The sequence below is a fragment of the Sturnus vulgaris genome, chromosome 3 (assembly GCF_052056855.1).
Source record: "Sturnus vulgaris isolate bStuVul1 chromosome 3, bStuVul1.hap1, whole genome shotgun sequence".
Lineage (NCBI taxonomy): Eukaryota > Metazoa > Chordata > Aves > Passeriformes > Sturnidae > Sturnus > Sturnus vulgaris.
In genome coordinates, this window is record NC_142245.1 from 28232082 (window position 1) to 28249475 (window position 17394).

The window sequence follows — 17394 nt, forward strand, 5'->3', positions numbered from 1 at the left end:
AAATCCCAATTAAGTGGAAAAATATGCTAATTCAAGACACAGTTACTTTTTCTGTGAATCTTGTCCCATATTATGTTATTCTTACAAAGCTAAATCCATAGAAATAGCATTTCTCATCCCAAACTCACATCACATTTCTGTACCAGCTGGTTATTTTGTGATTTTGACAATTTTGACATTCCAGGGCTGCCAACAAAGCCCAATGGCAGGAGCAACAACCGTTTTGTTTGCTTAATCACGTGAAATTTCTCAAATTATGGCTGATCCATCCAATTCTTGTAGTACCAATTTCACCTTGTCTGTGACAGTCTGCCAATAATGAATTGTCTGAAGTTACAGGTAACAATGCAGCAGTGTTTCCACTGCATGTTGTTACACTACAAATACTAATTATAATCAATAAAAACATCAGAAGTAAATTTTGCAATAAACAAGCTTAAAGGCCTTAACACTGCTCTCTTAAATAATAGTACCACTTTAGTCTTCCCCAAGTAATAAGATTTAAACAATGTTTTCTGTTTTAAAGCAGAAACACTTCCACTAGAGATGAAAAAAATTGTTTACAGCACAAAGACTAAAATACAAAATGGAAAACTATCACTAATGAAACCTCTTTTTATCTCAAAAGCTGGTCTTGAGTTCAAAGACTAAGCTGTTCCATTTGAGTCCATTTTTGGATAGGAAAAGGGTAAATCCAAAATCGTAATCCTCAAGCTCTCCGTTTTTAGGCTAATATAAGAAACAGCTGATGTCAGAAGCACGACAGCTTAATACTTTACTCATGCAGATGTCTAGAAATAATTTGGTTTTGACTGGATTCTGATTACTTTTAAGTCTACATTAACATCTACGTTATTTCTTTCAGACCTTGCTTGGGACTTAATCTGTAGGTGTTCCCTTACCAGCTGGAGTTCTACAGAGTTCTATGCAAACTTAAGTTCTATGCAAAACACTAGTAGTCCTTGTATTTGGGGGAGATTAAAAAATATTATTAATCCTGCAGCTGTATTATGTGCAGGTATTTTTATGCTCAGTAAGTCACTGGTTAGGTCACTCAGAGGCAATCAGCACTAAAGATCTTCTTCCCACACTAAACAGATCAGCAACAGCAGTAGTCTCTTTTATAAATATTCTTCTTTCCCCTGTCTGACTTTGAAGAAAACAGTAGGAACAGAAAGACATCAGCTGTTGCATGAAGCTGTGTTTCCCCAGAACCCAATTCACATATCTTAGCTTGGCTGAGCTGGGCAAGCTGGGAAGCAAAGTTTCCTGGGCAAATACTGAAAATGCCTGGCCAAGACACTAGCCCCACTTCTATGATGTTTGATGACCAATATTTAAAAGATCACCTTCACAAAAATATTAGATTATTAATAGATGATTGAAAACTTGAAAGTTGTGAGCAGGATCCTTGACAAGCTATTTTAAAGAGGTTGATTTCTGCCTTGAAGATCTGTTACAATTTTGGTGCTTCACTGTGTTGCTTTGCTGAAAAAACTGGGCTTGTAAAAATGACATTCAATTTTAACAAGAACTTCCATCTCCCCTAATACAGCAGATCTTAAAGAATCAGCATTTAAAACTGCAGTTCTCAAAGACAGTTGGAGTGGCAGCCTGCAGGACTGATAAGTAAACTTCTCTATGGCTGCTCTTGAACTGCCCACGTCACTAATGATCAAGCAGGTGACACTCAAAATGGAACAAAAAAATTTCTTCCCCCACCCCACTATTTAAAACTCTACAAGGTGTAAGATGGAGAACTGAGGATGGGAAAAATGAGGGGAAGGGAAAGAACAGCAGCAAATACACCAGATCTAGGCAAAAAGAAAATTGCTTTGATGTAAAACTTGAGAATCATAAACTCTCCCCTGCTAATTTTGGTATCAGGAGTAAGTCAGAAATGAAGGTGGAGATGGTGAAGGAAAAGAGAAATTGCAGACACACAGGGAGCACTGGGGAGCATTCACACCCAGAGACAAGTTTGGGTACCTGAAGCTTCTGCAGATGCTTTGCTGTTCTGGGAATTCAGATAGTATAATTTTAGATGTTTAAGTGTAGATTATAGAGGTAAATTTTCACTCATGTTTGGCTTTTATTAACTTGGAAGAGTTTTCAAACAGAAGAAGTTTTCAGACCATTATCAAACTCGTGTCTCCCGCTACTGGAAGATGCGGGAATGGACAAAAAGCTAAAAATTAACTCTACCTAAAGTATCTGTCTTCAGCTATTAGTGTCTTTGTTTTGTTAATCAGAGCCCCCTAACTTTTCCTCATATCACTGGTGCATAGAAGATGACCATTTTATACACAGCATATTAGCAAAGTCAGATTTTTGGAATAAAACAAAACCTGCCAGAGAAGACATACTACTTCAAAATCCCATCTGAGGCAGAAAAAACTGCTTGCCTCTCATTGGGACAGGGAAGTGAATAAGACTTGGAAAGAAGACAGGAAGACAGGAGATTGCATTTCAATGAAACACTTGATTTTTAGGTTACATTCATGTCTGTCAACAATTAATTAGTGCCAACATACACCTATACCAGATTGATGGTGAAACATCTTGCAATAATAAAACCAAGTGTTTTCAGAGAAGAATCTTTTTTGCTTAAAATATTAACCTACCCCTCTATTATTTTTGAAATACAAATTCTAATATCTAATTACACTATTGCGACGAAAGACTAACGGCATAAAAGCAGGCTGTGAACTACTTACAGAAGACAAATTTTAAGTGCAGCTGTAAGCCACAGTATCTCTACAGTATCACAGAGGAAAGTGTGCTGCCTACTGATTCTGGAAGAAACCTCTGAAACCATCTGCTTAAGAACAGGCCTGGTAGACACTACTCAGCTAAGAGTGTATGAGTTTGGTAACCAGACGGAAGAAAACATCCACTGAGCACATGTAGGAAGAAGTTATTACTGGTGCCATCATTTTATAGCAATTGCAGACTTCAGTTATGTTTAATTGAATCATTTCTCCATGCCAAGAAATACAGTAAGAAAATAGCATAAACGTTTGAATTTATAAAGAAAGAATCTGCAATGCTAGCTTCACATTTTTTCTTGTTCAACTAAAAAGCTAATGTCTGCCTTCCTTTGAAAACAGAAGTGTTTAGTACTGTGCTTTGGCTACACCATTTCCACAAACCAATCTAAATATATTTAAAAGAGCTTCTGTTAAGTGCTTTTATGGAAGCCCAGGAAAGCATCTTTCTTTGCCTACCTGTGAACAATAAAAGCTACTAGACTGAAGGCAAACTTGAAGCCATGTTCATCATTTCACATTTTTCCTCCAGTTTGTCTAGCTGCTTCTTATGCAAACCATCAGAGTTCTATTCCATTATAAAATCTGCATGCAACAGACACTCACAAGTATGTAACAAAGAACATATTTAAACTGGAAGTAAAAATAATGCATTTTACTTCCTTATACCCTAAGCACAGATGTTTCCAATGAGTTTTTTAAAGTTTGGCATAACTATGTAGGAACAGCTTATGGCCAAGTGCAGTACACCTGAACAGCTTCAGAGCAATTTTGTGTAGCATGCATCTCCAGAAAATTAGTATTTTGTACATTTAGGTAAGGGTGTACATACTAACCTGCCAAGGCCGATCCCAGTCAAGAGGAATAGGAAATGCTCCAAACCAAGCTCCAAGTATACTGCACAAGGAAGTAATCTGTAGACTGCTTTCCCAGATGGACATGGCTCTGTAAAAAGTGTTATAAATTTTTAGCAACAGCAGAAGTTACCATGGCAGAGACTTAGATCAGATTTCTTCCAAAATTTTTGAGGCTACGAACAGATATAAAAATTCACATATTTGATAAATAGCATGCAGGCTTCTCCTAAAACATACAAACTAGAAGTAAAATCTAAGTTGCATATTTTAGCTATAATTACAATCTTTTTATACCACACTTTCAGGATTTTCTTTTCTTGAGATGCTTACTGCAAAAGCTAATTTATGTTACCTGAAAATACTCCTATTGAGCTTGAAACACTGCTGGACTGAGCAAATAAATCTATCTCGATAACTGTGTGCATTGCAGGAAGAGGCAGACATGAAAGGTTACTGTGGAACTGTACAGAAAAGCACAAGCACAGTCAAATGACTCTGTGGTGTAGACATATCTGATAACTACAACAATTCGAAATTTAAAATAAAAGTCCACTATGAGAATACTGCTAAAAAAGTTTCCATCAGCTGAAAAGAATCACTGCAAGTAGATGTAATTGCACATTGGAGCCCTTCGGTAGTGGTGCATCCAAGTTCAAGTACAATGGCTGCAGGATAAATTTTTTGCATGCTAAAGAACTCTTACACTACCAGTCATGGCACACATTGTAAGAGACATTAAGTTACTTCCATTCTCAGTTTATAGCCTACTGCCACTACTGATTTTGAAAGTTTTTGAGAAGTTGGATTTCTGTTAAACAGATGAGCACTCACTATCACCAGTGCCCCGATTGCTCAGCTTTGCTCAGGCCACGAACATTTGGGTACCTGGTACCAATGAAGAAACGAGCAACAGAAGTTCAGAATACAGTAGAGCACAGTTTCAAGACAGGAGAACCAGGTTAGAACCACTTCTCTAAATCAATACAGTAGGAGATCCGAGTTTTAAGTTTGCTACATCTCAGATTATATGTGTATACCTAGCTTCAGCTAACAGAGGAAAAAATACAAGCATTTTATGACTTGAAGACCAGATGCACAGTAAACTCTGAACTATGCATGGGCTGTTTAGGTTGCATGACATGAACACTTTGTTTTGAAGAGAATAAAATTTCTGTACTTCTGAGTACACACTGCTGCACTTGCTATTCACCAAACAGTTCACAAGTTTAAAGCAAACATTTTTCAATGTTTGCAGAAAAAAAGGTCTTGCAGACTACAGTACTGACAGTGCAAGGCTGACATTTGGAGCAGAGCAGTTTCTTCTACAATAAAATGATCCCTTTTACTTAAAATACTCCAGTTCACAATTCTACCAGTTTGAGATTCTTTTTCTTGAAGAGAAATGTCCTGATATAGCTGTAAAACTGTTTAAGAGTCTGCACACAGAAAATTCTTGTGAATTATTTTCAGAAGCTGAATAACTGAGCAGAGAGCTATTAGGCAGAACAAGGAAGAGAACATTCACTACAGCCTTAAAGCAGTGAAAGAGACAACAGATTACACCAAGGACTGACTGAGGTACAGTTATACCTCACAAGACATCTTGTGTGTGTGGCAGATTCACCAGAGACTGCTGTACCATATGGAGATACCAGACTGAGTCCAAAGGCAAAACAACAGAATTAGCAAGGCACGGTGCCCAAGTGAAAAACAGCCATTGGCAGTTTGGCAACTATTTCAGCTGCTAATTGAACCCCTCTGCAGCATGGACCGGCTACCCAAAGACAACCTGACTTGTCCTCCAGCATTATCCTGAAAGAGCAATGCTCCCATTACTCACTTTTCTTCATGGAATGACTGACACCTATTGGAATTTTTGAAGGTATTCTTTAAACCACCACATAAACTCCTCATTTGCCTGAGACTAACAACTTGCAGCAATGTTTATAAAACTTTTCATTTTCCAGGTTTCTTTCATTTTAAACTAAGATGATCCTGCAGACAAAACTAGTAATGCTTAAGATAATAAATGAACATTAGTGGCAGAAAGGTCTTTAGAAACCTAAAGTAATTATTTAACTCCTTTAAATAATAAAATACATTCAGTTCAGCTTTAAATAATGTTTGAATTAAGAGATTAGCTGACATAAAATAATCTACTGAGATAGCTCCTTCATAGACATGATTTGGAATTCTTGGCTGCAGTAGGACTAAGTACTAAGAAGCCCTTGGTGTGTGACAATGCCTACATTTACAAGGAACATTTCAAGTCTGTAAGAGTATGCAGTTCACAAACAAAACGATATAATAGGCATAATGAAAACAGTAAGGAGCCCTAATGTCATGGTTTTTAACTGGTTTTGGCAATATCCAAATAAAATTTCTTATCCATCTTGGTAATACCTTATAACTGCTATTATACCAGAAATTTCAACACAATTTCTCAGAGCGTGATTTGAAATAAGCAGCCTCCAAAAGCAGAGAGAGAGAAAAAAAAAGGCAATTGAGAACTGGTTTCTTAAAGCCTCTTTTATGCAGAAGGCTATTTTAGCTAAGTTTCTGAAACACCATTTAAATAACCAGCCACATGCTGCCATTAATGCTGATAACCCTTTCTGTAGATTTTACTTCCCTTAGCTGCTCACAGCAGCACCTGACAGCACATGATCAGTGTCATGACACTGACATCACTCACAGCTCTAGATGTCAGAATAAGGAGTCCAGAGATGCTGGCGTGGGCCCACCCCTTTCCAAATGCAGCATTAATGAAGAGGGCCCTAATTATAGCCAACTAAGAATGGCACGAGTTTGTGATGTACAATACACAGACTTACTTTTCTCATACATTCTATGTGCACACAGGCTTAAGGTTACTTAAGCCTAAATGCACTCAAGTACTGTTAAAATATATTCTTCTTTCATACTAAGCTATATACTTAATCAGACTTTCAAGCTTGCTTCAATTCTCTAAACTCTGCTTTCAAGGAAAGCAGCTCTGTTGATTTTACCTAACCATCATTTTCTTCCATTTAACCAGTCCCATCTCATTTCACATGGTTAAGTTAGACAGTCTTTTAATATATCACATCTACATTCATCTCATGCCCAGACCTAAGACGTTCCAATCTTGTGCAGTCAAATGAAAAAACACAGGATTATTTTTAAATGAGCAGCTTGCTACAATCCATAAAGAAACCTGCTACAATATTTCTTTGTAGTCTACATTCACTCAAAGTGTAAGCAAACATCATTAATAATAAACATTTGATTCAGATAATGTCACATGCTCACTAGTAAGAAGTACTAACAAGTCCTCACAACAAAACTGTCAGAACAAGACAACTGTTTCCTATGCAATGATTGTGCTGAAATTGCATTAAGACTAGGAAAGAAAGAAATCAACAGGCATTCAAAATCTACCTGGCACAAAGACAGACTGCTTGTCAAGCAAGTTACTTCAATTCAGCTGTTATCTCCAGCTGCAACACCTCCAATGACCAAGTGAATCAGCAATGATTTATTCTGGCTAAACAAGTCCTTGCTTTTATTACAGTACATTCAAATCTTTCACTGAAAAACCACTAGTGCAAATGACTTGAATAAGGTCTCAAGGTACTTTTCAGTAAGTTGAGAACTGAGAGATACCAAAGTTCAATACCTGAAACTAGTATTAAAGTCTATCTCTGTCCTTCCCTACAGGAGTGCAAACCAAAAGTAATTCCAGTAATTCCAGGTCAGCAGCATAGTATGACTTTTCACTTTTTTTCTGAGATAAGACTTCACCCTTGTCATCTATTAAAAGGGAATTAATACTAAAATCTCATTAAATCTCAAGCATATGTGAAGCCTCTTTATGCTTCCGTGTCCCAATCTTTCCAACATGCTATTATTTATGGAATGCAAAAAGGCAGAAGAAATGGTAATCTTCTGAAAAATACATTATCCTTGATACATGCTAATGCCTTGGCTGCCACTACAGGTGAAAAATATCAGAAACTTTAGATTAGAACTTACCCATTTTTACTAAATACCCGTATCCACGCCTGTATGTTTGGTCCCAGCAAACACAAACACTGTAAAGTAGTAAATGTAGACAGAAGAACTGCAAACAAGAACGTCTCAGTCACTGACCTACAAAAAGAAATAGAATATCAGAGAGTTATGTGAGGTGGTTGCTAATGTTCTAAAAGTTCCAAGATTTAGGAAGAATAAAGCCCCTCTAAGTCAACTCGTGAAAGCATGTGTGCTTTCTTAAACTGCATATAGGAGAATAAAATATTTTCTTCTTAGTCTGTAGAATAGTAAAGGAAGCTGGAAAGAGTTCTGCTGTTGTCTTAGGAATGAGATGTTGTAATTTTTTGAAATGCCTGATACATGTAAAATCATTTAAAAAACCCACAGGTGTACCTCACATAGATCACTAGTTCTAATTGAAGTATGCTTGTATTTTTACTTCATTATTCCATTTATTTTTCCAGTTTGGTGTTGTGACAGCAACCATGAAACCAAACTACATGATGCTATTGTTAGTCAGTAACTTAGTGGATCTCTCAAAACCCTGGTTGCTTCATACTTTTCTTAAACTTTCAAAAAAGTTAAAACACTAATATCAAAAGAATGAAAGATATGCAAGATGTGCAGTTTAGAATCTTATAGGGAAAATGACTAAATGAAACTCCAAAAAATGTTTGTGCCCATATGTTTAACATAAAGATTAAAGTAAAAGGAGTTGTTTGTAACTGTCCTACAATTTTATTTACAGAAGTCTCATTTAAGAGCTGGCTTCCAAAAAGAAACCAACTGAACAAGCAAACCAACGAAAAAAAACCCAAAACCAAGAGAAAGCCACCCTTATTCCCCCAGCTAGGAGCTTATTCCTTAACTTCCAGAGTACCAGAAAATACACAAGTATTACACAATACCAACATCTGCAAGGAGAGCTGCCCCTTAGAATGTTTAGAGAAAGAGAGGGTCTTCTGACTTACTCTATGAGAGGTGCTCCATAAAGAACAATAATCGCATGAAATAGTATGCAAGACATGAAAAAGTATATACAGCATTTTAGAAATCTGGATATCTAAAAAAGAGCAATGAAATATCAGAATAATGCTTCAAAACAGAACATAAGTAACACAGTCTATATCTTATCAACAGCATTGTACTCTAATTACTTCTTTAATTTCAGCTGCAGCACAATATAATAGCATGGCATATTTCAAAACAGTTTTCCATATAATAATACTTTAAATAATTAATTAAAAAAGATCACATCCACCTACAATATTTTTTCATGCATCCCATTAAACAGGGCAAACATACAAAAAATAGAACCAGAAATTACAAGATAACCAGAAGTAATTTTATTGAATATTTTTACACTTCTGTTTTACATCTGACTGTCACATCCATTCATTAAAAGGCAACTCTCATAAAAAATGAAAAAAAAATTAAAAGCAAGAAAACACACAATATAAAAAAGTCTGCTACATAGAGAATCAAAATTACATTAACTAAAATTACATTTTGAACTTGACATCTTAAATTCTGATTATACTTGAGAAATAACCATAACTTTCTATAAGTCTGCAAAATACAATTTTCTATGAACTTAAACAACAGTTTTTGGGTACTCACTATATCATGGAGAAGCAAAAACACTTGAAAAACAGTTCTGTTCTGATCAGGTCACCAATGCAAAATCCATAACTTTCCTTGAACCCTTATTTCTCTATATTTATTCCTTTCTATATATATTTCCTGGGATGAAATCTCACCTAGAACATGAAGTGTGCTTCATTTTTAAATCATGGATGGTTAAAATACTTGCTTTCCATCATGGTTTTGTGCATTTCACATCCTCCTCAGTCAGCAAAACTAGACAGAAGCTTTGCATACAAAGATAGGCTCGCAGGGACGATTAATTCAATGTTTAAGAACCACCTCAGAGCACTCACTACATCTTGCCTGGCTCAGCAAGTCAGGAGTACAAGATTATCCACCTGACTTCAAAACTCTGGGGTATTCCCCCACTGCTGGGCAAGTCCTGTGCTGCTCCAAAATCACTCTGTTCAAAAGTATTTTTGCTGAGATTCATACCTTTAATGCTCCCCCATTGCAAATCGTAACAACGAAAAGTTTCTCCCAACTTTAGATTCCTCTGTATGCAAATTTCATCATACAAGAAAATGAAGCCATTTTAATACTTTTCCATATGACTTTAAAAATTGTTCAAATGTAGCATAGTATCTCTTTTATGTATCAGATTCTGAATTATTTTTTTCTTTTAAAGTTATTACAAACTTCCAACTACATAAACGTGTGATGACATTTCTTCTTGGTGTATCCACTTATCAAGATGAGCCAGGCCTGGACTACAAAAGTTCTGTGCCATTTAATTTTTGCCAGGTTTTGCGACTACGCAAATTCTTAGGACTACAAACAACATTGCATTGACAAGAAACAGGAATGCACAGAATCGCTCACCCGAACATGTTATTTATAGATAAAGTTTAACACCACGAAAATACTGAAAAATTTGTTTCAAAAGGTACTACACTCAACTCACTAATGGAAAATGAGAATTCACCATCAAAAATCATCTTCTTTCTCATTTGATTATTTCAGAGAATTTGCTTCCCCTCTGTATTGTCTGGTAGCAACTTAAGAATTAAAAAAAAAAATCTTACCTTGTGAGCAAACGAACGTCTCTTAGGAGACTGATTTGTTTTAAGGATTAAGTGCAAGATTATATTAAGGGTAGCAACACAAACAGAACAAATACACAGCCACGTGAGGTGCGTTCCCAGGACGCTGAATCCGTCCAGGAAGACGGCCGGGACCACGGCGGCCAGGACGATGGCCAGAGCGCACAGGAGGTTGGCAGCCAGGAGCCTCCAGATTTCCGCCTCCCTCATGGTGTCCGCCAGCGGCACCTGCAAGACACCGAGTCCCGCCCCGTCACCGACACACCGCAGCGCCACAGGGCAGCATCTTCGCCAGCCGCGACGCGCAGGGCAGCGCTCCGGGCCCAGGTGAGGATTTTGGGGCAGGAAAAGGCGTTTGTTCAAAAAACCGAATCCCGCGCGGGCCGCAGGGGCCGCTCGCGCCTCTTACCGGGGAGCGCGCGGCGCCGCCCGGCAGCGGAAGGCGGCGGGCCCCGAGGGGCGGCACTTCCGGGGTGGTGCCGGAAGCGGCGGCGGCGGCTGCGGAGGGGCCGCCATGGTGTGCGACAAGTGTGAGTACGGGGGTGTGGGGGGCCTTGCCCGACCCGCCGGGTCCTGCCCTCACCGGCTCTGCCCGCGGGGATCCCGGGCTGCGCTGAGCGGAGCAGTAGCCGAGGGTCCCGGGCTGCTCAGGGCGGGCCGCGGGTGGCGGGTCCCGGCAGGGCCCTGTGTGAGCTGTCATTCTCCCTTGTGTGACCTGTCATTCTCCGCTGTGGAGCGTGTTAATGCGCATAGTTTAAGTGATTCTGTCCTGTGTCAGCAATAGCGTGAGCAGCAGGGCGGGGGAAGGAGTTGTCTCTCTGTACTGGGCACTGGTGAGGCCGCATCTCGAGTGCTGCGTTCAGTTCTGGGCCCCTCACTATAAAAAAGTCACTGAGGTGGTGGAGCGGGTCCGTGGAAGGACAACAGAGCTGATGAAGGGTCTGGAGCACAGGGTGTATTGAGGAGTGGCCGAGGGTGTTGGAGTTGTTTAGTCTGGAAGGGAGGAGGCTCGGGGATGGCCTTGTCACTCTCTGCAACTCCCTGAAAGGAGGGCTTAGCCAGGTGGGAATTGGCCTCTTCTCCCAGTCAACAGGCAACAGAATAAGAGGACATAGTCTTAAACTGGGCCGGGGAGGTTCAGGTTGGACATGCGGAAAAATTTCTTTACAGAAAGGGAGATGAGAGATTGGAATGGGCTGCCCAGGGAGCTGGTGGTGGAGTCACCGTTCCTGGAGGTGTTTAAGGAAAGCCTGGACGTGGCACTCGGTGCCATGGTCTGGTTACATGGTGGCGATCGGTGATGGGTTGGACACGATGATCTCAAAGATCTTTTTCAACCTAATTGATTCTGTACTCCTGAGTTTTTTTCCTTTGTAATGTGTCCTTATGTAGGTGAGAAGAAGCTTGGAACAGTGATCACTCCTGATACGTGGAAAGATGGTGCAAGAAACACTACAGGTAACCTCGGCAAGGTTTAGCAACTTGGTTTTGAGGTATTATAAAGCCATTTGGGCACCTGAACTATGTTACCATCTTAAGACCAAAACTTTTTATTACTAATCAGGTTAAATATTAAGTCATGTACTTTACCTCCCATGCTGATTTAATGCAGTTGGAATTTATTTGTCCAGGACTCTTCAGTATTGAATTTGCCTGGTTTATTTTTCTGTTTGTTTTTTTTTCTTCTTACATGGGAGGACAATACATAGAGTCTTTAAATGGAGTATAAAATGTTCTGTTACCCTATCCCCTGATGCTGTGCTAAATATTTTAATCTCTCTTTGTGACTTTTATTTGCATACGTGTAAAAGTTGTAAATGAAGATTCTTAAAGTATGCTTGGATTCTTAAAGTATGCTTGGGAAAATTTATTTGGTTATTGTTTTTTTTTTTTTTTGTAGAAAGTGGTGGTCGCAAATTAAATGAAAACAAGGCATTGACCTCAAAGAAGGCAAGGTTAGTACTTGAAAGAAACAGATTTTGGCTAAGAACATCAATTAGCAAACTAACTGAGGCCTGTTTCTTGCATACCTGGGCAACTATTCCAAACTTGTCCAAAATACACTTAATAAATTAAAATTGCAGGGATTATAGTATTTGATTTGTCAGTAAAAATTCGTCCGTACATATTTCATGGGTGCTTTCTGCTCAGTCATAGAGTGTGGGCAACTATTTTACTGCAGTTCTCACTGGAATTACTAGGATTTGATGCTTTTGTAGGAGAGAAGCTGAGAATACTTATTTTCTGTGCTAATATTGCCAGGATAATCTATTGAGCATTGACTTCATGTCTGTGGGACTTTTGTTTGCAATGAGGCAAGATGCTGCTGGAAGGTGTTTAAGTTCAAAGTCATGTAGTATCTTAATAAAAATAAACATTTTTAGTTCTGCTTTCCTGAAGTTGCTGTCTATGATAGAAGAAATGTCTCTTAATGGGGAAAGTGGGGCTTTTCTACATACTTTGTGTAGCCTGTTAGAAATAATTCTTGTATGTCCCTTTTCTAAATTACAGTTTTTGCTGGAGTTTCTGACTGCACCCTCTGGCTTAGACTTTTTAGGATAAGGCAGAAAAACCCCTTCATTTCAAGGTGAATAAATAAAATACTTTTCCTTTTTCCCAGGTTTGATCCTTATGGAAAAAACAAGTTTGCAATATGTCGGATTTGTAAGAGTTCTGTCCATCAGCCAGGGTCCCACTATTGTCAAGGATGTGCCTATAAAAAAGGTAAGTTCTACTGTGTGCCAAAATGCCAGTTTGGCTTGGAGCAGGAGAGGAGGTACAACACTTGAACTTGTATTTATGAAGGAAAGGCTAAGATGAGATTCTATTGCTGTCTTCAACTACTGATAGGCAGGCACGGGGAACATGGAGTCAGACTCTTAGTTACACAGTAATAGAATAAGAAATAGCATACACAGGTTAGAATGTGAAAAATTCTAATTACTTACAAGGAAAGCAATTTTTCAGTCTGGGAGTGACCAAATATTTTAGTAATAGGTACCATCAGAGGCTGTGAGATCTTTACAGGAGGTATTCAGAGCATAACTTGAACAGTCCTGAGTCAGCCTTATCCAAGTTGGCTGTTTTGAGTGGGGCAGACCTAGAGACTGAAGGAGATTCTTTAAAACCTTTGCCATTCTGTAATTCTGCTTCTTTTAGAATATTTCTGGTATCTGAAGCAGTACATTTGAAAAATAACTCTAAACTTAATCTTGGCAATTGCATAGAGAACTGTCATCTAGCAAGTTTGATTTTCCTTAATTTAAAAAACCTCAGATCTTGTAAAACTCAATTGCTTGTTGCAGTCCCTTTTCTGGTCCCTTCTCTTCTCTCTCCTTTTTATAATAGCTAAATCTAAAATTCCTGGATGGAAGAAAAGCATAATGAAATCAGTTACATGATTTAATGCCAAGGAGTTTTTATAGTACATAAGGTGAATTGATCTTTAGATGTGGAGCTACAGCTAGCCAGTAGTAAGCTTTGTTTATGAAATTATTTATTCAATAAATATGTGCTGTGTCACTGAGTCAGTGGTTTAGCAGCCTGCTGTAGGAATGTTGTCTGCTAGGTCCTCCCCAGATGGCTGCCTGAGCCCCATAGGGTAGAACCTTGTACTCTTCCTTAAAGTTATGTCTGGTTTGGGTGGGCTTCAGGGTTTGATCTTTGTCTGTTTGTGTATCCTTCTAGATTAAACCTGTTATTTTAATAAAATTAAGAACTTTCTAAGTGCTTTAGGTTCTAGCTCTGACCATCAAAGATGTAATCAGGGCATACTCCTTGAAACAAATGCAGTCATACAGCTCACTGCTTCAGCTATTGCATATCTTTGAAATTGAGAGGCAATTTCAAGTTAATTAGTCCTCAGTTTAGACCTGAAGTCAATATTTAGTGGGCTGAATTTTGGTCTCCAGAGTAAATCATGTGGCATGTTCCCTGCTCTTCTCTTCCCTAATGGACTCCTAGATAAGTGTCCAGTCATGATGTCTTATGTATGAAAAAACACAATTTGGAGAAAGCAGGAGTAGATGCTACTTGACATTTTTTGTTTGCTGGTAAATGTTTGTAAATTGAAGTGTGGTCATACCAGATAAAAGACTTAGCACCTTTCTACTTTTGAAAGGAGAGGGAAAGATTGAGACAACCCACCCCTCTGCCAGCTTGTGTACATTTTGGTTCTATGGTCTTTTGACTTGACACTCTTAGAGTTTAGAACAAAGTCCTTTGGGACATCAGTGTTCATAACTTCAACTCTCAAGTATTCTTGGTGTTCATTGTTTTTCACTCCTGCTCTATAAATACCTTAATTCTATGAAAACATATTCTAAACTTTCTCAGTTCTCTGAAGCACTCCACCTGTTAATGCCCCATTTAGCAGTCAGTTTGTTGGTGACTGTATTTTCTTAGCCCTGCTTCTTTCTGCCCATCTCAGGCCTCCTTTGGCTACAGGACTTAAAACGATTAACCATAGACCATTTTTACCTTTTTGTCAGAAATGAGCCTTTCCTGGCTCTCTTCAGGCGTTCCAGCAAATTATAGAGGCATCCAGCAGTATTGTGAATAATAATGCTCTCAAAGTAGAGCTTATTTTCTTTAGTGGAAGGATTACACACACTCTGCACATATCCATTTGTATTAGGAATTACAGCATTACTTCTGTGTTTGTAGTACCTGTTGAGAACATGTCTGAGAACAGATAGATTGCCAAGAAGAGCTCATTTGAACAATTTATTGAAAAATATCCTTACAAAAACATAACAACTGTGTTTTTGAGGAAAGATTTTAATAATTCTAAAATAATTTACACACTTTTTGTGTGCTTATAGGCATCTGCTCAATGTGTGGCAAGAAGGTCTTGGATACGAAGAACTACAAGCAAACATCTGTCTAATTGTACTGACTAGTCTTTTTATGAACTTTAGCTTCTGTGTCTTTGTACAGTAACTTTCCTCTAAAATAATTTGTGAATATTACTTTCTGGAAGAAAAGTAATGTACTTTTTCTGGAAGATAGTACATTTACTTGGAATGAGAGGTAAAGACAGCCTGCTTGCCTAAAATGTACATAATATTTGATTATTATTGTTTTAGCAGTAATATTAACTGGTATTTAAAGGTAATGGCTTTCAGCAACTGATACAGTTCAAAGGGAAGGAGAAGATCTGAGTGGATAGGTTGAAACCTCAGAACACAGATCTTTGAGTTTAATACTTTTTTTCCCTATCACGAGTCTTCTGCTTATCTCATGGTAGTGTTTTGTAGATGTATAAAATATGAACTTGCATCACCTCATTAAAGTATCTTCATTTAATTGTATGCCTATAAGTATTTGTAATTATTCTTCATCCCAAACTATTATGACCTTGCTCTTCAGATTTTAATGCAATTGTCCTGTTGTATTTTGTTTCTGACTACAGTATGGTTGGTTAAATCACAAATGGTTAAGCTAGTGAAATCTGGTGTGTTGTCCTGCCACTTCTTTCTTTGGCATTGTTGTGGTTTAGCCGCAGCCAGCAACCAAGCCCCATGGAGCTGCTGCCTCACTCCCCCACAGTCAGGGCTGGGGAGAGAATTGGAAGGGTAAAAGCTTGAAAACTTGTGGGATAAAGATAGTTTAATAGGGAAAACAAAACAAAGAGTTAATTCACTATTTCCCATGGGCAGCCAGGTGTTCAGCCATCTTCAGGAGAGCAGGGCCCCCTCACCCGTTATGATTTCTTGGGAAGACAAACCCATCACTCAGAATGTACTCCCTTCCTTCTCCCACTTTATACACTGAGCATGGTGTCATATGGACTGGACTATCCCTTTGGTCAGTTGGGGTCACCTGTCCTGGCTGTGTCTCCTCCCAGCCTCCCAGATAGCCCCAACTTCCTTGCCAGTGTGGCAGTACAAAAGGCAGAAGAGGCCTTGGCTCTGTGTAAGCCCTGCTCAGCAATAACAAACATATCTCTGTATTATCAACTCTGTGTTCAGCACAAATCCAGAACACAGCACCAATAAGCCACTAACGCTGAAGAAAACTTATCTCCACCCCATCCAAAACCATCACAGGCATTAGGACTGATCAGCTATTCCCATGTTAGCCTCCAAGGAGACTTTACCTATGGTATCAGGTAGCCCAAGGCAATAAAATAATGAGCGTCAATTTCTAAATATCTCAGTCTCATAATTTTCTAGGTTCTGTCTTTTAAATACGTGGTTTAAATTCTATGATGTAATTACTTATATACATGTCAAATTTAAAAGATCAAAGCAGGCTGCCTGCTTTTCAGCTCTGGTTTGATACAAGAAGTTAGTCTCTGAACATGAGAGGCTGACTGTGGCTCTGCAATTCTTTTGACCTGTGTTTAGTTTCTACATATTAAAGCAATTTCTGTTATGGAGCATAATAATTACTCCCTCTGCATGTATTTTAAGAATCATTCATTCTTAGTTCTTAATAAATGGTTTAATTTTTAATTCATTCTTAATTTTGAGCAAAGAATTATTCCTTCTTAATTCATGGTGGAGTTTTTACTAGACCTATTGAAGGGCTTACTCCTCCCTGCAACCTCCTCTTGGCAATTTCATGCTTCTGCAACTGTCCTTCAACTATAAAAGAAAAACTATCAATGGGAATTTCCCTGTGAACGGATACTCTGTGTTTCCTTTTGTTCTCATATTAGTACAGAGGAAACTGCATGATTAATGGAAACTGAAAAAATTGCTGTTCTCTCTGTGGGGCAAAATGAAGAACACTGGGCATACAGTTATCCTCTTTGCTGTTGCCTTCCTGCCATGCTCTAGGTGTGCTGCAAGTAGCCCTCTAAAGGGGATTGTCTGACATTTCCTGTCATCCTGAACTATCCATTATTGAGCATTTATCACTAAAGTTTCTCGTTCAAACGTGTTGGCTTCCTGCAGTTGCTAAAGAGGTAATTATTTTTGGCACTTTGTATTTGCTGAGAAGCTTTGTCAGGATAGTGGAATGAGCTGGGCCTCCCCAAAAGAGGAGAGGAATGCTGCTGCTTTTTTTTTGTAAAAGCTTTTCCTACTGTAACAACTGCATGGAGGTACATGGATTAGC

The 17394-nt window shown here is 38.6% G+C and overlaps 2 protein-coding genes across 2 annotated transcripts in view; one reads left to right on the forward strand and one right to left on the reverse strand.

Moving 5' to 3' along the window:
* The window catches only part of PIGF (phosphatidylinositol glycan anchor biosynthesis class F), an 18233-nt gene extending 7446 nt beyond the window's left edge, over positions 1–10787 (reverse strand). Inside the window, exons 1-5 of the mRNA XM_014877281.2 lie at positions 10739–10787; positions 10312–10557; positions 8611–8702; positions 7640–7756; positions 3605–3713 (exon numbers count right to left, since the gene is read on the reverse strand). Of these exons, the coding sequence (XP_014732767.1) occupies positions 3605–3713; positions 7640–7756; positions 8611–8702; positions 10312–10539 (546 nt within the window). The 5' untranslated portion in view covers positions 10540–10557; positions 10739–10787. The remainder of the gene's footprint in view (positions 1–3604; positions 3714–7639; positions 7757–8610; positions 8703–10311; positions 10558–10738) is intronic.
* Positions 10780–16798, forward strand: CRIPT (CXXC repeat containing interactor of PDZ3 domain). The gene is made up of 5 exons (XM_014877262.2): positions 10780–10859; positions 11722–11787; positions 12230–12284; positions 12950–13053; positions 15153–16798. The coding sequence occupies exons 1-5, from the start codon at positions 10844–10846 to the stop codon at positions 15215–15217; spliced, it is 306 nt and encodes a 101-aa protein (XP_014732748.1). The 5' UTR covers positions 10780–10843; the 3' UTR covers positions 15218–16798.
* Positions 16799–17394: the final 596 nt, after the last annotated feature.